The sequence below is a fragment of the Epinephelus lanceolatus genome, chromosome 5 (assembly GCF_041903045.1).
Source record: "Epinephelus lanceolatus isolate andai-2023 chromosome 5, ASM4190304v1, whole genome shotgun sequence".
Classification (NCBI taxonomy): domain Eukaryota; kingdom Metazoa; phylum Chordata; class Actinopteri; order Perciformes; family Serranidae; genus Epinephelus; species Epinephelus lanceolatus.
Window position 1 is genome coordinate 19525487 of NC_135738.1, and position 26189 is coordinate 19551675.

A 26189-nucleotide genomic window follows, 5' to 3' on the forward strand; every position below is an offset into this window, starting at 1 on the left:
TATGTTGTAGTCATGGATGTATTATATTCTCATCGTTACCATGGTGATTATAACATTTGTTTCATCTTCCACACGGTGGTGGTGTTGGACCAGCTACTGAGGACCACAGTGGAGCATCCACCCATCACTTGTCACACTGAGCTACGTTCACAATCACGATACACAGACTAAAATTTAATTGCGTTAAAACAAATTTTAACGCGGTAAAGTTCCTTAAAGTGTGTTATTATTGAGTTAACCCCTGTTTAATGATTCATTAAAACTCAGTTGTAGCCTCGCAGCGTCTTTCTAGCTGACATGACAGGATACTTTAGTGTTTGTAGCGTGCTAGCTGAAAACCGTAACGTTCTTGAACGTACCCTGACAGATTTGTCAGCCAGTTGAACTCTGACCAAAACAAACTCAGGCGGATAAATATTTGTCTTTGACGTCTGACTTTAACACAGACACTTTCCAAATGCTTAGACGACTGAACAAGAGGTGTGAGGGGAATTAATGTATTAGCTGGCTTGGAGAAGTAACTGCGCTTGTAGCTAGTGGTAGCTGAAGCCGTTAGCCGTTAGCTAGAACGCCAACGTTACCGCAAGCTAACAGAAGCCGTTAGCTAACGGTAACGTTATGCCAGACGACCCAACAACCACAGCCGTTGGGAGAAGAAGCTGTTGCCTCCGTTGCCTTAACTATCAGCCCAGCAGATTGACACTGGCTTACCTGCTAGTTAGGTAGCTAGTTAGGCTAAACACTGATAACTAATTTTATACGTTGCCTTTTTTACTGCCTGGGATAACAGCTCCAGTATGGGGATGTGCTTACCGTGCCTTGGTGGAGCAGCGGACGACGTTGTTGTCACTCCAGATCCGGTAAATTAATTTACCAGAACTTTTATCAACAGCTGTGTCACTCGACAAATCACAATGTCGCACATGTGCTGCGACATTTAATGTGATTTGACGCAAATTAATTGAACCTAACGGGACGTGAATGTAATCAATCGTGTAGGACAGCAATAGGCCCTACTAGGTAATGTTCAGGAGGCGTTGCCTGTGTTTAGCTTCTGTAAACACTGGCATGTCAAGTATGCTCCAGGCCTCACACAGAGTACCAGCTAGCTTTATACTGAGACTGTCTGCTTACTGCTGGAGCTTACAGGCTTTCTGTTTTTTTCCAGGAGACAAGGAGACGACAATTAGCTGAGGCCGCAGAGAAGAGACAAAAAGAGGTAACTAACTTATATTTTAAACACCGTAAAGACTGTGTTGTAATACACGTTGTTTTCCAGGTTATTAGGTACATCTAGCTAAAACTAATGTATTGTCTTATAACATCTCTGCAATAAATCCTGTCATCACCAAGATGGGATTTATTGTAGGATGGACTTTGTACTGTTATGGAATTGTTTGTGTTATTTTATATTACTGCTCAATATAAGGCTGTCCAAATTCAAAATCAAAACACACCACAGCCTTCAAAATATCCAAAAGCAACCACTTACCTGAAACAGTTAATTCAAAAACTGATCATTAACCTTTACAAAGATAGGTTTTTTTTTAGATTGCATTGGCTTTAGCTATACATTCACTGGTCACTATATTAGGTACACCTGTTCAACTGCTCACTAACGCAAATAGCTAATCAGTCAATCACGTGGCAGCAGCTCAATGCATTTGATATGTAGACATGGTCAAGACGATTTAAGTGACTTTGAGGGTGGAATGGTTGATGGTGCCAGATGGGCTGGTCTGAGTATTTCAGATCTACTGGGATTTTCATGCACAACCATCTCTAACCAACAACATGTCCAACCTTGAAGCAGATGGGCTACAGCAGCAGGAGACCACACCAGGTACCACTCCTGTCAGCTAACAACAGGAAACTGAGGCTACAATTCACATAGGCTCACCAAAATTAGACAATAGCAGAGTGGAAAATCGTTGCCTGGTGTGATGAGTCTCGATTTCTGCTGCAACATTCAGATGGTAGGGTCAGAATTTGGTGTAAACAACATGACAGCATGGATCTGTCCTGCTTTGTGTCAACGGTTCAGGCTGGTGGTGGTGGTGTAATGGTGTGGGGGATATTTTCTTGGCACACTTTGGGCCCCTTAGTACCAACTGAGCATGGTTTAAACACCACAGCCTACCTGAGTATTGTTGCTGACCGTGTCCATCCCTTTATGACCACAGTGTACCCATCTTCTGATGGCTACTTTCAGCAGGATAAAGCACCACGTCACAAACCTCATATCATCTCAAACTGGTTTCTTGAACATGACAATGAGTTCACTGTACTCCAATGGCCTCCACAGTCACCAGATCTCAATCCAATAGAGCACCTTTGGGATGTGATGGAACGGGAGATTCACTTCATGGATGTGCAGCCGACAAATCTGCAGCAACTGTGTGATGCTGTCATGTTAATATGGACCAAAAACTCTGAGGAATGTTTCCAGCACCTTGTTGAATCTATGCTGCGAAGAATTAACTCAGTTCTGATGGCAAAATGGGTCCAACCTGTTACTAGCAAGGTGTAACTAATAAAGTGGCTGGTGAGTTTAGATGTACCTAATAATTTGGGAAGAAAATGTTTGTATGACTGTGTAGCCTTCTGTTACATACATACACCCCAATCAAGGTAGATGCACATGATAGTGTAGTGAGTGATTTTTTTATTACACAGAAAAGCCACTTGCAAACCCGTAAGAGTCGTGCTAAAGTTTTAGCAAGGTAAGTAGACATTGAATCAGAATTGAAACTCTTCTTGGCCAGGTGAATCTTTTGGATTGGCTGGTATCTCAACAACCACGTTTCTGCTCCAAGTCACTGTTTTCTCTTTTAAATCTCGCAGACACCCTTCACATTCACACATTCACTATGCAGATGAAAGCACTGAGCTGTAACCCACAGTCACATTTCAGCTAGCTACTTCATCCTTCATCTGAGTTGCCTTATTTGGCAGTTGAATGTCCTTTTGCTAATTTGGACTGAACATGGTTTGTGCTTTTTGAAAAGGTTGTGGTGTTGATTTTGAAACACATGCATGTTTTTAAGACTGTTTATATGTGTATTTTTTAACATATCAACAAGATAAAAACACTTTTATGAAACTATGGCTGTTGCTTTATCATATTCCACTCTGTTTTTCAGACAACATACAGGGGTGTTAAAAATCCAGAAGCGGTCGAAAGAAAAAAGAAAAAACAGGAAGAAATGGAAAAACAGGCAATGACCACCTCAGTGTCTGGTGGTGGTGGCGGCGGGTTGAAGGTTAGTGTTGTGTTTGTCCTCAAGATGTGTGACTCTAGAACAACAGGAGGATCTTGAATTCATGTCATTCATGAGGTTTAGTGCAAGTTGAACAATCTTTTCTTTGTGAAACTCACAAAAGCAGCTGTAATCTGCTTTAAACCCAATAAGCAGTCAGTAAGCATCAGAATATTACACCAACTTAAGAAGACTAAGGGTGTTAAGGGTGGGCCTGAGGATCATGTTTTTATTTTATCAGGCTGTTCTGGAGAGTGTTGTCAGGTATGGTATAGCAGTGTGGTTTGGGAATCTGAATGTGGAGTTAAAATCCAAACTTGCTCGTCTGGTTCAGACAGCCATGAAGGTCATGGGGAGGAAGGAACACCAATACTTCCAGACACTGTATGAACAGTCTGATCTCAGACAAGCACAGAGAATACTGTCTGGCTATTTCCACATTCTCCACGCTGAGTATGAGCTTTAGATTAAAGTATAAAGTACATCGTATCGTAACCAAAATTTTCAGGCAACATCTAGTCTAATATGTTGATAGGTATTATATTAATATATCAGTTAGAACAGTGTCTCAAAGACTAAAGATTGTTCTGATGATTTTCTCCTCTTTGTTCTCCAGTGGCAGGTGGGCTGAAGAACATGAAGGTAACACCTGAAGTCTTGACTCTGAAGTCCAAAACAACATGAAGTATTGTGACAAGATGACTTGAAAGATGTTTGAACTGCTGTCCAGTTTTGTTTTTTCTTTTCTTTTTTGCCTAATTTATGATGTTATGAGACAAACGACTACATGCTTTATGCAAAACAATCTGAAGCGACTACAAACCAGAACAGCAGGACTTACCCCCTTGTTGCCAAGTTATACAAGTCAGTTTGGACCTTTGGACACGTCAGGGATGAAACAGAAATGTGCGAGCATATACAGGTCCTGCTGTGTTAGTTTTATTTGACAGCTGATTAGACAGTTTTATGGCGACCAACATTATATAACACTAAATTAATATGATTATAAAGTCCAGCAGTATCTCTGCTGACTCGTCATATTAAGACAAAGCTGTCCTCAACACTTTTCACCTTTTACACTACACTGCTTTTGGTTTTCATTGTCGAAGGTCAATATTTACTGTAAATCCACATTGGCCACATTACTTTTTGTACGACTTCTCAAAAAATCCGTTATGCAAATGAAGTAAAAGCAGTTTATGTTTACAAAATGTAAGTGTGCTTATTAGTATACAGTGAAAAGCACAGAGTTAATACTCATTTCACTTTATTTCAGGCTCTATTTGTTGGCAACACAAAGACTCGTGCAAACAGTGCTTGTTGGTATTTACTGAACCTGTAATGCGCTTTGCCTGTCTCTGGGGTGTTTTCGTGACCAGTGCAGTGTGCACGCACATGGGAGTCCTTGTTGATGATGAAGGCAATGTGAGGTGTTGTTTCTTTGGCTCAACTGACCTGTTCTCGGTGCAGCGTCATTTAGTCACTAATTTGGTGATTGTCAAAATATGCAGCAGCTACAGATGCTGCTGAATAATGTAAAACAACACTTAAACATTCTTCAACCAGTAAAAAAAAAATTAAAAAGGAGGTGCACAAGGATACGCCGTTAATTCCTTTGTGCACAAGGCCTACTGTACTTTGCACTGGTTTTTGCCACTACTCCTTTAATAGAGTCGGGGTTTTTTTTTTTTTTATCTCTGCACAGTTAGAGTTTGTTCCATTTTATTACAACATATGCAAAACACTGATGTGATGCCTGCTTAAATTAAATCATATGAAATGTGTTTGTGAACTGCCATATTACATACAGAAGCTTTTGTTAGACATCTCTTTGCACGCAGTTTGTCAACATTTGGTGAACAGCAAACATGCCTGCTCACACTCCATGTTGGGAGAGATTCATGTAAACTATATAATGGAACCGGGAAGAAACTGAAGGAAGAGAGCAAGTGAAGTGTGTACAGTAGTGAAGTATTTACTTTGACTTGCTTAACTGAGTGCATTTCTTCACTTCAGCCTTCACTTGATCCTTAAATGCTTCTGGTGCTCTCGCCATTTTGTAGAAGAGGAAATCTAGCCAATGTTATTTGCTACAATAAATCACATTTCTGCTACTGATGTGTGGATTTCATTCGAACTACAGTTTTATAGAAAGATAATTCAAGTTTAGATGCAGCATGCTGCATTTGAGACATATTGTTAACCTGCTAAAACATGTTACACTTAGTTACAGACTGATCTGTCAAATAATAACCAATATTTTTAGTCTTGCATGTACTGAAAATCCAAAGCAGACTCCTCTTTAAGGTTTGGGCTTAAGGTCAGAAAATATACCCAGTCATTCGGAAAATATTGACAGACAAAGTAGATAATTCAATTTATGAAGATTGAAGTTTTGAGAATTTATTGAAAATATACATCTTTAACAGAAATTGGACGTATGTACTTCACATACAAGCCTGTTTGCATAGAAAGTGACCTCACACAAACTCACAACAGTCGCACAAATTAATACATTGAATGATAATGTGAATGTATTAAGTGTAAGAAACTGAACAGATGATCAAGTTTCAATGATTGCACTACCTCTAGAGGTCAGTAACATACAACAAATTGAAGAACTGCAGCATCTCAAGTGAGTAAATCTGCTCTACTATCAATCATAAATCAACAAGGTTCTGATTGTACTGCATCTTGTACAAGTGATTGTCCATGTTCTTACAGTAAAATCATATAAAACAGGAGCTGTCCTAATAATGAATAATTATAAAATGATAAGAGTATAAAAATGCGTTTGATAGAATAGTTATTCAATGTGTAAACAGTCTAAGCATTGCTTTAATTTGAATTAACCTAGTAAAAAAGTACAACGTAAAGAAAAAGCCATAACATGACTCATGTTTGGTTTCTAGGGGAGATTTGGCAGTTTTTCTAAGAATACTACACAGTGGACTATCATGTAAAGATTTGGTAAATGGCATTTCTTTGGACTTATTCTTCTAATGTTATAGTTAAAGTTTAATTTGCAACTTGAGTGTGGTGACTACAGGAGCCATCCATGTATTAAAAGCACTGTAACGCAGTTAGAGTAACAATATCAGATAAATGGCAAATTAAAATGGGAGGGAAACCAATACATTGCCTTCACTGAAAATATCTACTTGCTTTTTACTATCACAAAAACCAGGTTGCCATGAAGACTAGCTTCTTAAAGGCCCTGAAACCTCCACCACCTACTCAGTTTCATCCAGAAGTGTTTAACATACAACGTACAAATACAGCCAGGTCCGTAGCCACATACCTGATCCACTAAATTGTAATTATATTGTAATGATTGGCATACTCTTCAGTTCTGTAAACTGAATAAAGTATATTGTTAAGGTCTGCTAATGTGTTCACAAACACCTACTTGACTGAACTCTCTGCTTCCCATGTGTCTGTAGACATATTTTATGTAAGAACAGGGATATGTTATATTGCCACGTCCATTAGGGAGTAAACAATGTCCGTTAATTGATGGCACATTAGAGTCTGACCTCTTTACTTCTTGCTGCGGTAGTGGGCTGCCACCACCAGGTAGCTGTCAGGGGTGAGGTCCTTAATGTTGGGGGACTTGCTGCTGACAGGGGACGTCTTGCCCTCCACCCGGGAGATCTGGAGCATGCGGCACGGGTCGTGTTTCAGCAGGTAGCTCTCAAAGGTCTCCCAGCCTCCGCCAACACGCACCATCACGTGCTTGTTGTGCAGCATCTGCAGGGAGACACAGGATTATAGTGTCACTTGTGATGTCTGTGTGTCAAAGGAGAGCTTTAAACTGTTGTTGCTGAGCCCTTCCCTCTATAGGACTAATTTCACTGATTGAGGCTTTGGATTTCAGGCAGGAGCTGAATGAACATTTAAGCATGGCTTTGATGTCAAGGGTTGTCGATTGATGTTGAGGGGCTCAGACTGGTTGATGTCTCTGGAGGGAGGCTCTCTCCATCTTTTATCAGCCTATGTTTGACATCTCAAATTAGCAGGCTAGAATTTGTACTACACAGCTAAGGCTGGTGGGAATGTCATTAGTTCTGCAGGTATTTGATCATTACCGAAGTATCCTGGAGTACTGGACAACTTTTTTTTTTTTTTTTTTTAAACTGATAAGGGTGTTAGATAATGGCAGCACGGTGATGCAGTGGTTAGCATTGTAACCTCACACCAAAAGGGTTACTGGTCAAGCCTGGAGGTGAGAGGTTCGAACCTCGGGGTGGGGGAGCCCTTCTGTGCAGTTTGCATGTTCTCCCCGTGTCAGTGTGGGTTTTCTCTGGTAGTCTGGTGTCCCCCCACAGTCTAAAGACTTGCATGTCAGGTTAAATCGTGACTCGCAATTGCCCATAGGCATGAATGGTTGTCTGTCTCTACTATGTGTCAGCCCTGTGATAGTCTGGTGACCTGTCCAGGGTGTACCCCGCCTCTCGCCCAGTGTCAGCTGGGATAGGCTCCAGCACCCCTGTGACCCCCAACAGGATACGTAGTTACAAGTAAAGGAGTGACTGAATGAATAAATGCTAGATTAAAGGCAGAAATTCAACAAAGTTATTACAATTCATCTTGAGGAGGGCATGAATGTCTTTTCCAAAGGCCATGGTAATTCATCCAAAAGCTGTTGAGATATTTCACTCAAAAACCACAAATGCACTATAAGATCTTCAAGGTCATTCAGATTCTTCCTCTGGGGACCATGAGCATCTGTACAAAGTTTTGTGCCAATGAATTTTGCAGATGTTCAAAGTTTTCACTAGGTAAGTGAAAACTTTGAACATCTGATGTTGCTAGAGTTGACAGCGGTCACAAATGTTATCAATATTCATCCTCTGGGGAACATGAATGTCTCTACAAGATGTAACTTTCATCTTCCGTAACCACTTATCCTGTTAGGGGTCGCTGGAGGGCTGGAGCCTATCCCAGCTGACATTGGGCGAGAGACAGGTTACACCCTGGACAGGTCACCAGACTATCACAGGGCTGACACATAGAGACAGACAACCATTCATGCTCACATTCACACCTACGGGCAATTTAGAGTCACCAGTTAACCTGCATGTCTTTGGACTGTGGGAGGAAGCTGGAGTACCTGGAGAAAACCCATGGTGACACGAAAAGAACATGCAAACTCTGCACAGAAGGGCTCCCCCACCCTGGGGTTCGAACCAGGAACCCTCTTGCTGTTAGGTGACAATACGAAACAGTTTGTGTGCCACAAAATTTTAATGCTAACCATCAAAAGCTGTCAATGTTTTTTAAAAACCTTTTCAGGAACAAAAATGCCTCATGGTGGCAGCAGAGAAAAAGTCAGAGCATCAACACCGTCAGTAGGATTCATCATGAAATTCATTCATTCATGGGAACCAAGAATACTTGTACAAACTTTCATGGCAGTCCATCTGATAGTTGTTGAGATAATCTATTTATGACCAAAGAGGTGGACCAAGTGACTGACTGACTGACTACACCACAGACAGACCGATGTTGCCATCCCTGCAGTCAGGCTGTGAGCACGGCTAAAAAAAAATATTCAATGTCTATTTTAACATAAAAGTACAAAACAAAACAAAAATCACCATCTGCACTCTGTTTAACTAAGGAACTATATGCATATGCATGTTCCGTCTTTTTTCATCATTCAAACTGCAACATTTGCTTCAAAACGATGCCACCTGCCACACATTCTCAAGGTTGGGTACCATGGCAACATCGGCCATTATAATAAAGAGACGAAGAAATAAAAGGCTCTGATATATTGGATGCTCAGACACTCACATTCCCCAGAGGCTGTGCACATAAAACATGTCTGCCTCACTATGGAGCCTTATCACCCCCCTACCTCATTAACATGACATTACACCTCTACTAAAACAAGCTTGTTTACCAAATGCCTTCCCAGATAAAATACAAGATAAACAGGAAGTTGTTATTAAGACTATTTGGAAGCTGTATTTGCCTTTAAAAGCACAAACAGTAGGAGACAGAATCTGACAAATATGAAACTAAATCATTTGATAAAAAGGGTAAACTACCTCTTGAGATTGTCACCTCAGTCTGGCCTGATATGAGGCTTTCTGCCCTCCAGCAGCAAAACATGCAACATTTATAAGCTTCTTAAAAGAATCAATCAGGAGTGCACTGTTGGGGCAGTGCTTCCAATCACCAGCTTCAGGCCTTCAGGCTTTGTGACTGTGGATTTAATGGACCTGTGTGATGCAGAGGGGTTTCAATCACGCTGCTTTGGGACGAGACCCTTGCCTGAGCCCATTCCCTCCTCTCCAGCCCAGAGAAGGACAGGGGCCTGGGGCTCAGCTTGGACAACACTTCTCACAAACACTGTGATGTTGCTCTGCCCCCTCGTTGAGGCTACAACCACCTCATTTATTCCAGGAGTTGAGAAGGTCAGTCTCCCAGGCGTGTACAGATAATTGTGGAGTGGACTCTTATATGTGCTGCATGCCAGTGTTGTCCTCGCTCAAGGGCTGCCAACAGACAGAGACTTGGCCTTACTGTATTCATGCCTTTTCAGTGGAAGCAGCTGCTGCAAGGCAAAAACCATCCCAGGAATTTTAATTAAAGCATTTTGACTGTGACAAGCGCTGGCTGAGAGACAAAGGAAGAGAGGTTTAACACTTGTTTTGGCCCGATCAAATGATGGATCTCACATACTCCAACTGTGAGTACACGTGGTAATGCATGGAAATAAACATGTGTAATGTTCCTGTCGTTAACGCTGCCGGTTCTGTGCATACAACGGCTATTGCGGAAAAAAGTGATACCTCGATCTAATTTTTTCCCCATTAAAAGGTGTTTTGGGGGAGCTGTTTTTCTTATCCAAATCAAGGGTTTACACATAGAGGGAGTCATTTGCTGTACAGACTGTAAAGGCTAAAGGTTCAGCTCTATTGTTACTGCATTTACAATGCAGGATGGCACAATGAAATCAGTTTTAGCCCCCCCAATGATATACACACAGAAAATGTGAAGACAAATACAGATATTTTAAATTACAATTGATTCAACTGTAAAATATCCAATCAAATAAAACCAATTATGTTAAAAAAAAAACTCTAAAAGAAGAAATAAAAAAAAGGGAAACTATATTATATCAACAAGATTACAGCCCTTTGAGTCCTGTAAATAAAACTGCCTGGACTGGACATGTAAGGTGGTGTATACTAAATACTGTACAGCAGCCTGCAGTGGACCAACACTGTGATGCTCACCATTTGTCCTTGGTTGCTCAGCAACACAACGAAGACTGAATCATTCAGTCATTGAAAAGGCATCAAATGATGATAAATATTCAGATTTACACAGTATCTCGTCGTTTTCCTCAGTAATGTTTCAGAACAGCTGTGAATGAGATATAGATAGATAGATAGATAGATAGATAGATAGATAGATAAACTGGACTGACTGGACCAGTAAAACCATTGCATAATATCCTATGAATAACAAACACCTTCAAAATTTTTACATGAGCATTTTCTATACATGTCCACTCCTGAGTAGTAATCCTGACTTCACCACACCAAACTAAACTTAAGATAAAAGAACTGTATTGTGGTCCAGTGGGCCGGATTGGACCCTCTGGACGGCCAGTTCTGGCCCCCGGATCGTATGTTTGACACCCCTGCCCTATGTTCTCATAGAGGACACAATGATGGCTTCTGCAATTGCCACCTGTGATAAAGAGATATATGATACACTGCATCAAGGGGCTTAAGTTTACCGGCAGTAGCATGCATGTAAATTACACCTGCATAGTCAAGCATGTAAATTACACCTGCGTAGTCAAGCTGAACAAAGGTTGCCTGAACAATCTGCAGTCTACACTGCTGAAAGTGAGGCACTGATTATTTCTTTAAAAAAAAAAAAAAAAAAAAAAAAAAAAGAACCTAATTCAAATTTAAGCTTCTTCAACATGACTTTTAACAATATATTTTTCATCATTTGACATTAGTAGTTGCAGTTTAATGTACCGACAGCAGAGGACATCCAAGAGTAAATTCTCCGTTGAAGGTCTCCACATCTGAAACACACCGTCGGCATGAATCGCATTCTTAGAGGTGTGAATCCTGGCTGTGGGTTGCCAAGTAACCAGGATCCCAAGGGGGCCAGAGCTACTTCTCTAATCTGTGTTAGCCTCCATTTATCTCTCTCCAGTATCCTTTATCCCTCCACTCAGAGAGAGTCCGGTAACATTTCCTGGGCTGATGGATTCAGTGTGATTGTAATATGTAATTAATGCAGCTGGTCAGTACTGGGTGATAAAGGTTAGTTAAATATTTTCCAAGTAATAACTTCACATCATATGGAAATGTGTGGTTGTTAGTTTCCTTTTATAGCCAGTGAGCCACATTATGTTTGGCTGAAGATGGACATTGTCGGAATACCATTACCAGTAAATGAGACCTCGAAGCAAAGGCGGGCTCTGCAGACACAATGGGTTACTTTCATCCCCAAGCCAGCTCCAAGTATCAACACACTGCCATATGCTGTGTGAATGGAGAGGGGTTTGCACTGCAGTCTGAGACCTCATTGTTATCAACCCCAAACTAATGTGAAAAGTAATAGAATAGATGAAATTCGATTTGCTAAAATTGTCATAATTGTGTCATTTTTGTGAAGCTTTTCTTTGTCCTCATGTTATGTTGTAAAATAAATCAAACCAATAAAATACATAGAGTAATAAACCACCATTAACTCATATGTTTTCACTCACTGGTGTCACTTGTTTAACAGCAGAGATGCAGAGTAAATGTCCAGTCCAGTTCAGTTTATAGATAGTGGCACTTTGCTTGATCGTTACCAGCTTTTTACTCTTATTTCACTACATTTCAGAGAGAAATATATTATTTTTTTCCAGCATACATCTAAACCTTATTGTAATTAACTCACCCGGATAAAAAGCATCTTCTCCCCAACACGGTATCGACCCTGTGACTGTCTCTCTACACAGAATTTGTTCAGACATCTGCAGGGAGGATCATCAGCGATATGTCTTACCTGGAACACACACAAAGGAGATAAAAATATTAATCAGGTTTCCCACCTGATATTAAAAGCAGAGGCAGAGGTTAACTGCTGTGAACTTACAGCATCATCCAACAGCTTCCCTGTACTTTTCTTGCTGGAGCTGACTTTGGTAGGAGTCGGAGAAGGGGAAGGAGATGGGGAAGGAGACGGGGAGGGAGATACAGAGGGAGATGGAGGGAGGGGCTGAGCTGGGGACACAGGTGATGGAGGTGGTGGAGGTGCTGTTTCTTCTTGTTCAATCTCTTTCTCCAGTTTTATAAGGCCAGGAGGCTCCACATTGTACCTAGGCCAAGGAAATGAAGAGTAATATCAGTCAGTAATCCCAAAAAACATACAGGAAAATAGTCATGAGTGAATGACTTAAATAAAAAGAAAATATGAAAAAGAAAGACCATACCGTGATGCTATCCGTCCCAGCTCTAAAAGACAGAGGCACACCTCTCGTGGCTGCTTATGAAGAACTACAGGAAGAGATAAAATTTCAGCCATAGGAATAAAAATGGTTTCAGCATTGGGTGTTTCCAGTATAGTGACACTGTATGGTATCTGGAAAAAAGTAATGAGTGAAAATGAGCGGTTGTGTGATGGTAAGATGCACACAAAAATGAGCTCATGAACTTCATGCATTCAAATGTTTCCCTCCTCTGCAATCCTGTTTATCCCAAATCAAATGAAAAGGCATATTGTTCACACCTGGAGTGCATAATTAGGCTTGAGGCGTTTATTTTAAAGGAATAATTCACCTCTCAAATGATCATTTGTATGTCAGTTGATCACCCCATGTTATGCTGAATTTGGGATGAAAACTTTCTTTATCTCGCATGCCTCCACAACAAAGAAAGAATAAAAAAAAAATATATATATATATAACATTCTTGATGAATTGAAGTCAATGGGGGCCGCATGCAGTATAATCAGAGACCACTGATAAACCGAAACAGCCCACTTCCTGTATCTGCATCAAATGGGTTTTGCCTCTGCCCCTCCCTTTTAGAAGACTAATTGCAGCCTTGAGTTTATTCATTACAATGAGAAGTGAATGTGGCTACAGATAATGACCAATTCTTTCGCGATATAGTCATCAAAGTAAATATTGGACCCAGTTTTCACAAGCCGCATATCTTCCGAACATTCTAACACTAAAATCACATTTTTCAGAAAGACAAATCAGGAGAAATTTCAACGTGTTCAAGGCATTTCCCTGTCTCACCAATCTACTCTCACCAGATCTGACAACACAGAATGTCCGCTCTTTGACTCTGAACCATCGGTCTGGTTTCACTGCAGCGCTGCCGACATCACTTTCCAACCGTATAAACAGAAATTAAAACAGACTTAGACATGAAACCATGAATTAAAAGTCTTTGCTTAATAATATTATTTTTGTAATTATTTAACTGATTTTGAGGGGGAAAAGAGCCCTATTAGATATGAGCTTGCACTGGGTTGATATCAGACATTAAACCAGCAGATAAAAATGAGCGGCAAAATAAAGAACATTAAATTTGTACTGTATTGTTTTAAGTCTGCTTTCATCCATCCACAACACATTTACAGCACTTCAAAAGTGAGGTGGGGGGATAACACTGTAACACTTGATCAAGTAGTCCGCTTACAGTGTTCATTTTGAATCATTTAATCCTATTCATGACAACATGCTCCCATGATACTTGCTTCACAGTAACCTGTTGGCTACCTAAAGCTAGTACTGCATGTTAAAATCATGACAGGACAAATAATGTAATTTTCTCTCAATGAAAACACAGTTTCCTTGAAGCTTATGACAAACTACCAAAAATGAGCCGACGAGACGCAGCAATACTTAACAATACTCAATATTTAATATATTCATGTGATAAATATACAAATATCAATTAGACGTGATCACTATAAGCTGTTTCCACTGTGTCACAGTTTTAGCAAAAATACATGTGTTTGGGAGGTAGTGAGAGTACGATAAATGAGACTTGGATTATACTGCACAAGTTGTATGAGAGTTTGTAAACTGATGTTTTTATCTAGTTTTGCAGTTGTTAAATGTGGACCCCTTATACCTCAATTCAGCGAGAATGTTTTGATGATTCTTTATTCACTGTGGAGGCATGCCAGAAAAACAAAGATTCAAGGATTCAGCGTAACACAGGGTGAGTAATTGATATACAAATGATTATCTGGGAGGGTGAAGTATTCCTTTAATATAACCAAATATATGACCACAGAGTGAGACGAGATGTATGATACATGTGACACAGCACACCATGCATTAGAGACAAAATATCCACTGCATGATAGCAAACCTGGTGTTGTTACATCTACTGCTGAACTGATAAATCCATCCAGAGAAATAACACAAGAAAGAGAGAGAAAAAGAGAGAAAGAAGTAAAAGTTACTGTTTCCTAAAGTATTTTTACAGCATTTCATATCACAATGACACGTCCACTGCATGTGAATGTGCAGCGTTGATGAATTACTGTGTGTGTGATTTGGCCTGAGAAATGATTTGCATAGCTGAAATTGCTTAGCGATGGTCGAGCAGCCATTAGTCAGAAATTACTGGAATGTCTGACTATCCTTGGTATGTCAGTTACCGGCAGGGTCACATACTGTACATCTGATTGTAAGGACAATATTTCAGTCCAGGCATATCTTCACTGCATATTTTAGAGACATAACGCACAAAAAAATCTTTGCAATAGATTAGAGGGACATAGATAGCATAGTGAGTGTGTGAATGAGGAAGAAGAGAGAAGAATGTCCCTACTCTGTGCTCAGGAAAACATTTGCATAGCGTTGGCCTACTTTCACTAACTCACACCCTTCTGTCTTTGCTCCCTTTGTTTTGCTCCAAACATTTTGTGCATGAGCGCAGCATTCAAGATGCACACATCCTTATTGTCAGGTAGAGCTGCTCCCGGCAGACTGCTGTCCCTGTCAGCTTTGTGTGAATGTCAAAGGAGTTGAAGCGCAGCCTGGAGATGTGAGTCCTCTGAGCCTCAGAGGGGAGGAGAGGGAAGCCGTCCAACCTGCGTGATACTCTACCTGCATAATCACGCCATTCATGGGAGATGGAAATCTGAGTCCAGTGCCCTGGCAGTGTCAGTGACAGCCAAAGGCCGAGTGTGTTGTATCTGAGGTCTGTTTATACACTGCGCTGTTTGTCCAACATTCAGGTTTTCTGGTGTTCTGGTGTTTATGGCACAAGAAGAGTAAACTCACCTAAATCCTCTGACTCAAACAGGCATGTTTCTCCAACTCCAACCTTGCGACACCAGGCCAGGAAGTTAGCTGTGTTGTCCCGTGCAAAAAAAGAACCGGAGGGAGCGCTCTGCCGACATGGTATCCTCCGATGGGGAATACTCTGCTAGAGACACAGAGAGATAGAAGATGTCCTCATGCACACACAAATAAACCTGAAATAAAGAAACTCATTCATGAATGGCACAGAAGTTTAACACTGTGTTTGACAGAGAGAAAACAAATGTCTATCAGGGTGACTTGTCCAGCCCAACCCCCAGAGTTTCCATCAAAACACAGAGCCACACACTCTTTATCTACACTGATTTCTTCCCCATCTGCTGCTTTCAGCTCAGGATCAAGGTCCTTTTCCATACAGATCAATATGGGAGATGGCGGGCAAGAAAACCGGGCCTACTTTACCAGGCCTTCTATGATTCGGGATCAAATGACATGCTTATGGGTCTCAGCCCCCACACGGTCTGTTCGGGGAGATTTATGCGCCTCGCTGTGGTTTTATACAGGATATGTGTGTCTGTGCTATGAGAAAGGTGCAATGAGCTCATGCTGGAAATATGCAGGCTTTTGTGGGTATTTTTCTTTTCTTTTCCAGGCTCTGCTTCGGACTTTTTTTTCTGGGATCCTTTCTGTTGTTGAATTACTTTGCATTCCTGGAGAAATAATGTCGACCACATTGCCAGTGTCGTTTGATCTGACGATTAGAATGACGGGTTGTTATTTCTGTGGTGGCTCGCATTTGAATTATCTGCACCTTTACATGTCTAATGGCTGAGGCACAGTCCTTTTGGAAGTCATTACATTTAGAGGTAAAGGAAGTACTTTGCATAAAAAATCACATAATATTCTTTCTCTCAGGAAGATTACAAATTATTTGTGTAAATTCTCAACATCCCTACATTCACAGCTGTTTGTGCACACTTTAAAGGAATAGTTCCACATTTTGGGAGATGTGCTTATTTGCTTTTTGTGCTGAGAGTAAGATGAGAAGATTACACCACTGTCACATCTATTAGCAGTAGCCAGTTAGCTTAGCTTAGCTTAGCTTAGCAGAAAGACTGGAAACACTATGAAATAGCTAGCCTGCCCAAACACCCCCCCACCCCCCACAGTTACAAAATCTGCACACCAGCACCTCTGGTGCAGAGGGTTATGTGCCAAACTATTTCCAGCGCTGTCCCATAGATGTACAATAACAACTAAATACTGGATGCCAAGATGGCACCTATTTAGTCGAACGGAATTGCTCACCTGACATATACTGTATGTTTCAAGCTTACCCTTCTTCAGCAGTGTGTGGCCCATTAAATATGCACTTGTGTTTCTCCCGCTTGGTTCTCAGACTTTATATGGTGATGATGTCATGGATTTTTTAAATTGTTTTTCTTGACTCAATGAAAGTTTTACAAATATAAAACCTCCATGGATCAAAAATTCATGATTGAAAGAGTCATAATTGACCTTGTTTGCAGTTCAAAGTGTCCTGTCTTGTTTTACAGACGTCTCTTTTATAATCATGGCCTATCAGGAAAATGCTTTGTGGGCTGCAGAGGACTTTTTCGCTGCAATACTGCAAGTGGACACTGAGAATATTGGAAGCAACCCTGTGTAGCATTCCTAGGGGCGTTGCAGTAACTTCCTGGAGTCTCAGCTGGTTGCCTGTTCCAGCCAAGAAATAAGCAAGTCAGCAGAGAACCACTTTAAAATGCCAAATTGTCATTTTTAAACCCTGTTTTTTGTACATATTACAGATAACAGGTTAATTAGCAGGGATGGCCAAGAGTACTCGAGTACTCGATTTGGACATCAGTATTTGTTCGACACACTGTACTTGCTGCCCAACCTCCCACATGTGAACATGACTTTATTTTTTACTTTTCATTTTAACTCTTATGTCATTGTAGGGCTGCTTCGAGTGTACTGTGTACTGCTTCGCTCAGCGCCTCCCTACCCTGCTGCAGGAGTGTAAGCTCAGCACTGAGGGACAGTTGGTTAGAGTCTGCCTGTGCACACACAGTAACAGGGCTAACTGTAGGGGTGTACATTAGATCAGTTTGGACTGATAAATCAAGTCAGTGATCAACGATCCAATATCACTGATGCAAAGTGAAAACATTGATACATGTTGTCATCTTTACGATTCCCTTAATATGTCTCTGTCACCATTTCCATCCAAAATGGCAGACATTTAACTGACTGGGAGAGGGGTTTGGGACTCCAGAGACAATCATTCAGTCTGTGTTTGACCTATGTAATGGCAGCAACAGAAGGTTTGCTACTTTTTCTTATGTTAAATTTGAATTTATGGTATAATAGGGTTATTGAAGCCTGGTTGTTCAATAAAGGAATTACAAATTGCTCTTGTTTCGCTTGTTGGCAAATCTATATTCCTGCTCTTATGTTGAATTATTTATTTATCTATTTATTTATTTATTTATTGCAAGTACTCAATTACTCTATAATAATTTAGTACTGGTACTTGAAATTGGAAGTCACTTGAAGCGCCCATCCCTATTTATTAGTAAACACATGCTGGGAGGTAGAATTTGTTATCTTTGGATGAAGCCAAGAAACATAGCTGCTTCCCTGTTTCTGTTTTCCGTGCTTTGCTAAGGAAGTGCTGCTGTAGCTTCACATTTAATAGACAGATGTGAGAATGGTATCAATCTTCTCACGTAACTCTGCAAGGAAACAAACAAGGGTATTTCCTAAAATGCTGAACTTCTGCTTAATTTTCAGTAGTATGGTCATAAATTTTATCATTTAATGAGGGGGTGGTATTGATCTTGGCACATGGAAGTAATATGACAAGACTGAAATATCATCTTCAGTCATCTGCAGTTGATATTGATTGACGTGCGAGAGACAGCATCTACAAAGGGATTTATTGTTTCTCTGCTGGAATCACTTAGTCCCACTCCACACACGCAACTTATGATCAGCTTTAAAGCAGATGGAAGTTCTCTTTAAAGTGGTCCAATGTAACGGTAAACAACTACAGCTTATAAAGAGCCATGATGAGCTGATATAGCAACAATTGTTTGATACGAATTATAAACTTGACATGAGATGAGGTACAGACATGGAGAACGTGATTTATCTTTCATTGCTCATTAACTTGAAGGCCCTTAATGTGAGCTGTAAGAAGCTATTAACTTGATGTAACTTGGTTTGATTTTAAAGCTCGAGTTGCAGTTCAAGATAGAGCACTCTCTCTTTCTTTCTCTAGAGCTCCCATCTGCCTCAGGACTTTTGTCTGTCTGTTGGCATCCAACAATCAATAGGCTCCTCTATTTCAGTAGATCCTCTGCCGTCCCACGGTCACTGACCTCAAGCATTTCCTCACATCTGTGCTGCTGCACTCACACTGAGATCAGGAGACTCACCGTCATCAGCACAGTAATGCCTCAGTGCAAACATCAACAACTCACACTCAAGAGCCAACAAAAGAGTCTTTTGCTTCTTTTCCCTCTGAATAGAAACATGACCAAATAATCAGCGTTTCCCACTGTTAGAGCACCAGACGTCACCTCAGTGTGTACGTACAGAGACCCATAGTCAATATCAAAAAAATATGCATTTATGTCTGCAAGATAATTATTTTGTCAGATATTTAGCATTATTTCAAAGTTTTCGGTTTTAAGGCTTTTACAAAGTCAACACTCATTATTGTAGGATGTTTCTGTGGACGTTTATAGAGGTGCAGATATGAGTCCTAAATCCCAGAAATAAGTTAGCATTTCGGCACTCATGGTTCCCTCGTCTCAAAGTCACTGGGTTATGTGAATGTGTTTTTGATTAGATGCCTGAAATAAAGTCTTTGCTTAACAAAGCTTAAGAGACGTTTTGTTCTACGACATCAAATACAGCAGTAAATACCTAAATCATTACATTTGAGGCTTTTAGGCATTTAAAAAAAAAGATAGCTTAATGAGACTAAGGAATGTCACTACGCCAAATGCGGCTTTATGGCCTTTTTGTGGTCGTGACGTTAAGTCATGCGGTCACAATGTAGTTCATTTACAGTTTAACATTAGCTTTTTACTTCTAGCGATTGCATTTACACTCAAAAATCATAAAAGTGGTGGTCATCTGTGAAGATTATTTTGCTGAACAAAACATGCATGGATCATAAACTTTCATTTTTCACCGAGCTCTGCAATAATACAAAATCCAATGGAAAATCTTATTGACGAGGCAGCCAGGGTGACGCTTTTGCGTCAGCCTACAAAAAAAAGGTGACCCTGCTGCAGCCTATATGCTGCTTCAAATGAAACTCGTACGTTTGTGTTTATGACATGGGAAGCCATGTACATGAACTTGGAGCTCTCGGAAAATTTACACTTACAAAGTCAGAAATACCACAACGGGGGAAGTTCATATGAACTGTTCTTGTGAACAGAGTAAACACATCTGCATTTAAAGTCAACATTATACTAGCCACCACTAGCTCTCACCGAAAAAACAACCACAACAGTCGACTGAGCCAGCAGCTTTTAACGATTAATGCTCATGTTTATTGTAAGGTCATGCCCTCTAGTGACTGTAGTAATTATTACAGGAGGCAAACGTATGACTTAGCATTAAAAGCAACAAAGTCAGTATAAGGGTGTACAAATATCAAAGAAGCCCCTGTAGGATGGCGTGAGCGGTTGTTGATGGGTCAAACAAACTCAGGACTTTCACCCAAGAGACTGGTGTTCACGTCCCGGAGCAATAACAGTGTTGCCTACTATGTTGGTATGTGTAGCATGCTGCCCTTGTGACATATGTGATGTGTCATATGTGACGTATGCCATGTAAGATATATAATATGTGTAAAATACTTTTTATATGCCAAACCATGATGTTTTTCCTAAAACTTACCACACAGTTTTGTTGCCTAAACCTAACCAAATATGAGAGGAACTGCAACCGTTTCAAGACGTTAAGAACGTGTTTAAAACTGTTTCTTTTCCTTTGATTTGAAAGTAATAAATGGAAGACATCAAACCTTCTGCAGCAGCTCTGACGCTGATACAATCTAAGGCTTTGTACCCCAGTCCCTTTGTTTTCTTAAGCATTGACCCAGCAAAATATACGATTACAACTCACAAGGTTACCCTTAAATCTTGTAAAATTCATTAAAGCCTCCCACAAGGCTCACCAGAAATGAACATTTAACGTAGTTCTGCCAGTTCTCACAGGGGATGTGGGGCCCCATCAGTTAATGTGTCCTTGCCAGCCTTATTTTTTCTCTCTTTTTTTTTGCCCTGCTGAAGGCTGCAGGCCCCCATCCCCCACCCTGCCCTTTGTGCACTGCTTTCTGAAATTATGAGGCTCCTTGCAAAGTTGGGATTCATGGTTGCTGCTGAGCTGACAAAACCAATCAACAAGTAAGATCTAAGGACTTTGTTTCTGTGTGTCTGAGTGTCTTTCTCTCTCTCTGTTACTCTCCAAGGTTATGATAAAAAATTCTTTGAGATAGGAGGGACTCTGTAAGTGTAGCTTTTATTGATCTTGTTGAGGGAAACACAATATCAGGGTATAGCGGTTTCCTGTCTCTGGGAGAGTCAATAAAACTTCAACGCTGATGTCCTCACGCTGTCTGGTTGCAATAAATTATGCAAAAAACAGGATTTGAAGGGATAATTTATGGGGCAATACTGAAAACTGAACATGTATTTGAGTTTAAAACAAAACATGTATTCAGCAGGGGAGCAATCCAGGCACTAAGAAGAAATATATTACCCAAGAAGGAAATATAAAAAGTGTTTATTGTAGTGGCTAATCATTAAAAGAGCCAACATCTTTGGACCAGTGTAGGTCTTTGTTAGGCTTTTTAAACCTTTAATATTTTCCTCCTTGTTGATGTGTTTCTTTGCGGAGGTGGGACCAAGTCATTGTTTTGCAAGTCACAAGTAAGCCTCAAGTCTTTGCACTCAAATCCTGAGGCAAATCCCAAGTCCAGACCGACAAGTGCCAAGTCAAGTCCCAAGTCCTAAACTTTGAGTATCGAATCCTAAACAAGTCATAATGCGCTCTTCAGTCAATGTAATACCATTTGAACAATAGAGTAATTATATATTATGTGAACAAAAAATCATGATTGTTTTTTTAAATTATTATTTATTTGTTAAAACAAGTTTGTTACAAGTGCGACTTAATCAGAAAAAAAGTAGTACTAACAGTGCACTTTCATATAGCACAATTAACTAGAATGAATTTTGTATGTTTCTGCAGAAATCCGGCACTTGGGCAGTGAGTTGCGCCATCAGACATTGACGATAAAAGCCATCCTCTAACTTAGGCATGATATGCGGCCAGTTGCCATTATAGTTTAATGGCACGTGGCGGCGTCAGGGGGAAACGCAGTGGGACAAGAACGAAAGTTAAAGGGAAATTTCGGTTTATTTCAACCTGTCTCCTATCGTCCTAAATTTGTTTCAAGTGACTAGTGACATAAAAATAATAGTTAGCATGTTAGCCGTTAGCCTAGATACAGCCAGGGCGCATAGTAGCGTCAGACCTGTTAAAACGTAAGTGAACGGGCAACCTTCAAGTGCAAAGTTAATCCACTAAACAAGCTTTTTTTCCACAAAGACCGCCTTATATCGTTAGGATAAATGTCAGAGAACATATAGAAAACGACATGTAAACGTGTTGTCTTACCTTACCGGTGTGTTTGTTTACCATTTAGCTCTGCTTTCTAAAGCGTGGCCGAAATATCGCGAGAACAAGCAGCGATGTCATACCGTGCCTGAAATCTCGCGAGCTCTAGATAAAGCCCAGCCGGATACTACTCCAGGTGGAGGTGTCTCGTCCTCGGTCACATCCAGACCTTGAAAATAAGGCTGCAACCGGTCCCATTCCTTACAACAGAGGCATTCCTCTTCTGTGGGCACTGGGGCACAGCATTCACAGGTACACCACCAATCTCCAGAGCTACGCAGCCTTCCAGCAGCCATTCCTCCTCTCTCATCCTCTACCTGTTGCGCCTCTCTCTCTCCTCCTTCTCCGTTCTTCAGTTTCACGAAGCTCTTTGTTAGTGTATTTTGGTTCAAATAAATAAGGGCAGCCATAAAACTCTGCAAAATCAAATTCCTCGTCCAAAAAGTCGAAGTCTGGCAAAAAGTCAGCCATTATTCTATAAATCTTTCATAAAATAAATGAATGAACTTTTCAGGCTACTGTCCGGTTCTGCCTTCCAGCTGTTGCTGCTCGTTCTCGCGAGATTTCGGCCGCGCTTTGGAAAGCAGAGCTAAATGTAACCAAACATGGCAGCACACCGGTAAGGTAAGACAACACGTTTACATGTCGTTTTCTATATGTTCTCTGACATTTATCCTAACGATATGAGGCAGTCTTTGTGGAAAAAAAAGCTTGTTTAGTGGACTAACTTTGCACTTGAAGGTTGCCCGTTCACTTACGTTTTAACAAGTCTGACGCTACTATGCGCCCCGGCTGTATCTAGGCTAATGGCTAACGTGCTAACTATTATTTTTATGTCACTAGTCACTTGAAACAAATTTAGGACAATAGGAGACAGGTTGAAATAAACCGAAATTTCCCTTTAAGGCAGCGAAAGTCCAAGTAGGGTGGGCAGGAGAGGTGGTGGTTCCATCCAACAGACACCAACCTTCACCCACAACAGCAGTGTTTGTGTCCTGTGAGCTTATAAAGCCAAACCCTGTTCTTTTTTCCTAAACCCAACCATGTGTTTGTTGTTGGAGGAAAAACATCAATTTGCGTTGTTCTACTGACGTAGTGCGTTTATTTTGAATGTTACTGTGTGTAAATGTTAAATTTCCTGTGAAAATGGAGGTGTAGACAATGCATGTAACAGGCAGAACTTGACACGTTATCCTGGAATGTCAACATCCAATGCACCCAGGGTACCTTTCACATCCTATCTGGACGTGGAAGGTCCATGACCAAACATTGATATGTGATGAGGTCAGAGTGAAAATGTGTTGGTTTTGGTCCTGTCCTGTTGTATTTTTATCATCTCGAACTGGAAAAAATGTCTATAACTTTCCTCTTTCCAAATTGACTTTGGGTAAGGTATCAAGTATTTTCAAGTCTAAAGGCTCAAGTCCAAGTGAAATTACGAGTCACTGGTCTTAAAGTCATAGTCAAGCTGTAAGTCTTTTTTGACTCTGTTTAGTCTAAAGTCATCAAATGTGTGAATCGAGTCTGACTCAAGTCTAAGTCATATGACTCGAGACCACACCTCTGTTTCTTCTTATATTTTGCAGTGCCTGGATTTTTATTCTGTCTTGATCCTGTTTTCCAGGAGCACCTAACAAACTATTTTGATATATTTGATTATTCAGAGCAACCAGTCGTCTCTTTTTGTCAAAACAGGTTACTTGGTATGTCTGAATTTCTCTTCTAATCAAGCAGGAAGATTGTTCAAATAGTTGAGACCATTGCAATTGTCAGTCAGAAGAATCTAATAAGTTTCTCTCCCCTCTCAGAATCAATCATCTGTCGAATCACTCAACCTCAAAGTCAGTCCAAGAACACTTTCTGCCAAGACCTGGCTCCCAAATTAGTGTTTTCATTGTAACCGTTATCGCGCCAGACTACTGTAATCCTCAGGTTCCTCTGTACCTTGCTGTTGCCAGAGACAGGCAGGTCTCCGTTACTTTGCCTGAACTTCTCCTGTAGTGTCTCAGCCAGCTGGCACAACAGGAAGCCATTGTCTAAGCGATCCATGAAGCTCTCGGCGGTGATTTCCAGACCTGACCAGGGGACACATAAAGAAAGCAGAGAACCCAGCAATAAATTCAAGTAAAAAAAATGCTCATTTTAAAGAATGTGTACAGTATGAGGAAATACAATGTATTCTCCAGTCCATTCCCAGTCGAAGCTGAACCTGATGCAATGTTATTGACTCTCAGAAACCGCTTGGCTGATTGAGCTTGGCTTGTGCTGCTGGGTTTCGGCAGCTCTGCAGAAGCCAAATGTTCACATATTACAACATGACTTGGGGGAATCTGGGGGGGATTTTTCTGGTAGTACACCGTGGGGTGGCAAAGACTAGATCACATAAAAAGGGGGCATCTGATTGTGCACATTATGCCTCATTATCCTGCACGATTGCAGAGATAGATTGGTGATCAACATGTGGTGTCCAGTTGACTGACTTCCAGAGGACCATTCCTTCATAGTTAGATCATTGTGAAATAGGAGGTGGTGGCAGGGGGGTGTCTGTGGAAAGAAACCGGAGAGTTTTTTTTTTTTTAATCCCTTTCTGTTTCTTATAGGAGGAGGGGTCTGGGGGGTTCGGCGTTTAATGAGTTCCAAATGTTGTAATTGAGCCCAGAAAAGAGAGATTGAAATCTTGAGAAATACTCAGTGAGCGCCCGTCTTATATGCTCAAACTCTCCCTCGCTGTGTGAGGAAAAATATATTCCAGAGGGCTCTCAGAGCATTTCAACTCAAATACTCACTCCTATAAATTGCTCAGCTCCTCCAACCTCCCATCACAACAACAATATGACTCATCAGAGTAACCAAGCGTCCGCCTCCTACTCAATCAGTGGACTTGTTATGCCGGAATGCTCCTCCCACCTGAAACTGTAAACCCTACTAAGTATATCAGCAGTGTCTTTCCTAGATTTGTAAGGTGCTGCGTACACAAGACAACAGGACATGGCAAAAAAACCAACAAACTGGTTCGACACTTGGTATTTACTGGACACACACGGATGCTCGTCTTTTTCATCCTTGATCCCTCACTGCAGCAGACCAGCTGGTTCCAGAGCAAACACACAGACCGCCAGAGATAACAGGGGAGATACTGAAGTTGTTTCAAGTTGTTCACACACAGGCAGGAGTCAGTTTCAGGAACTTAACTGGCTTCCAGCTGATTTGTGAAATGATTGCTGGACTGTGCGCAGTGTGCAAGATGTCCCACGGAGTAACTTCCAGTCATTAGGCGGACAATTTTAACCACATTCAGTGCAGCTACACAGACTACAAAAGCAAGTCCTCAGATAACGAGGTTCATTAGCAGACTGCTTTACGTCTTAAACACTACATGTTCTTAAACAAATCTTAAAATTCTCATACATAAAACACAATATAACAGACTGTTAGCCTTGTGGAAATTCAGCAAACAATTGCTGAATTGTGACCTACTCTGGTGGAGGAATTGTAAGAATTTGTGTTTCGCTAACAAATGCATTTTTGTGCAGACACTGGTTGGTCACTGGTGCCACAGTTAAACCTGCAAATTTAAAACTGAGTCTATTATGTGTTAACCTGAAACTTAAAGACGTATTTCACTGCTGGAAAGATAGTCTTTTCATCAAACTAGGCTATGCAGCCGAGAGATATTATATTCTTTCGACACTGGTGCTATATGATCAGAGAAAACAGGGGAAAAGGGATTTGGAATTCGTGTTTACTCAAGAAAACCTAGAACTACCGGAATACACTGTGAGTCACCCCACCAATAAACACTCTCACTGGTGGGTGACATAATGCTAGCTTGCCAGTTTTTCCACAGGAGATAATATAGTGTCCAACTGGCCGAATTACAGTTAAACCATAATCTAAAATATGTTTCTGAAAACTGAAATAGGCAACACAGTAACAGAATCTTAGTTCATATTTGATCG

At 40.8% G+C, this 26189-nt stretch overlaps 2 protein-coding genes across 5 annotated transcripts in view; one reads left to right on the plus strand and one right to left on the minus strand.

Moving 5' to 3' along the window:
• Window positions 1-361: 361 nt before the first annotated feature.
• Window positions 362-7011, plus strand: svip (small VCP interacting protein). The gene is made up of 4 exons (XM_033634327.2): window positions 362-860; window positions 1169-1219; window positions 3144-3263; window positions 3877-7011. Exons 1-4 carry the CDS (start codon window positions 798-800, stop codon window positions 3889-3891), a joined length of 249 nt encoding a protein of 82 aa, XP_033490218.1. The 5' UTR covers window positions 362-797; the 3' UTR covers window positions 3892-7011.
• The window catches only part of gas2a (growth arrest-specific 2a), a 28211-nt gene continuing 7659 nt past the window's right edge, over window positions 5638-26189 (minus strand). For 3 of the 4 annotated variants that reach the window (XM_033634312.2, XM_078167839.1, XM_078167838.1), the window contains exons 3-8: window positions 24175-24305; window positions 15544-15688; window positions 12724-12787; window positions 12387-12609; window positions 12189-12296; window positions 5638-7010 (exon numbers count right to left, since the gene is read on the minus strand). In XM_033634312.2, the coding sequence (XP_033490203.1) occupies window positions 6801-7010; window positions 12189-12296; window positions 12387-12609; window positions 12724-12787; window positions 15544-15688; window positions 24175-24305 (881 nt within the window). In that variant the 3' untranslated portion in view covers window positions 5638-6800. The remainder of the gene's footprint in view (window positions 7011-12188; window positions 12297-12386; window positions 12610-12723; window positions 12788-15543; window positions 15689-24174; window positions 24306-26189) is intronic. The other variant, XM_033634314.2, reaches the window with a different exon arrangement.

What these genes read in the sequence shown, in the direction of transcription:
- svip (XM_033634327.2), top strand. Translation starts at nt 798, where the DNA reads ATGGGGATGTGCTTACCGTGCCTTGGTGGAGCAGCGGACGACGTTGTT. An exon ending in TTGTTGTCACTCCAGATCCG is followed by an intron (nt 861 to 1,168) that starts GTAAATTAATTT and finishes GTTTTTTTCCAG; the next exon opens with GAGACAAGGAGACGACAATT. An exon ending in CAGAGAAGAGACAAAAAGAG is followed by an intron (nt 1,220 to 3,143) that starts GTAACTAACTTA and finishes TCTGTTTTTCAG; the next exon opens with ACAACATACAGGGGTGTTAA.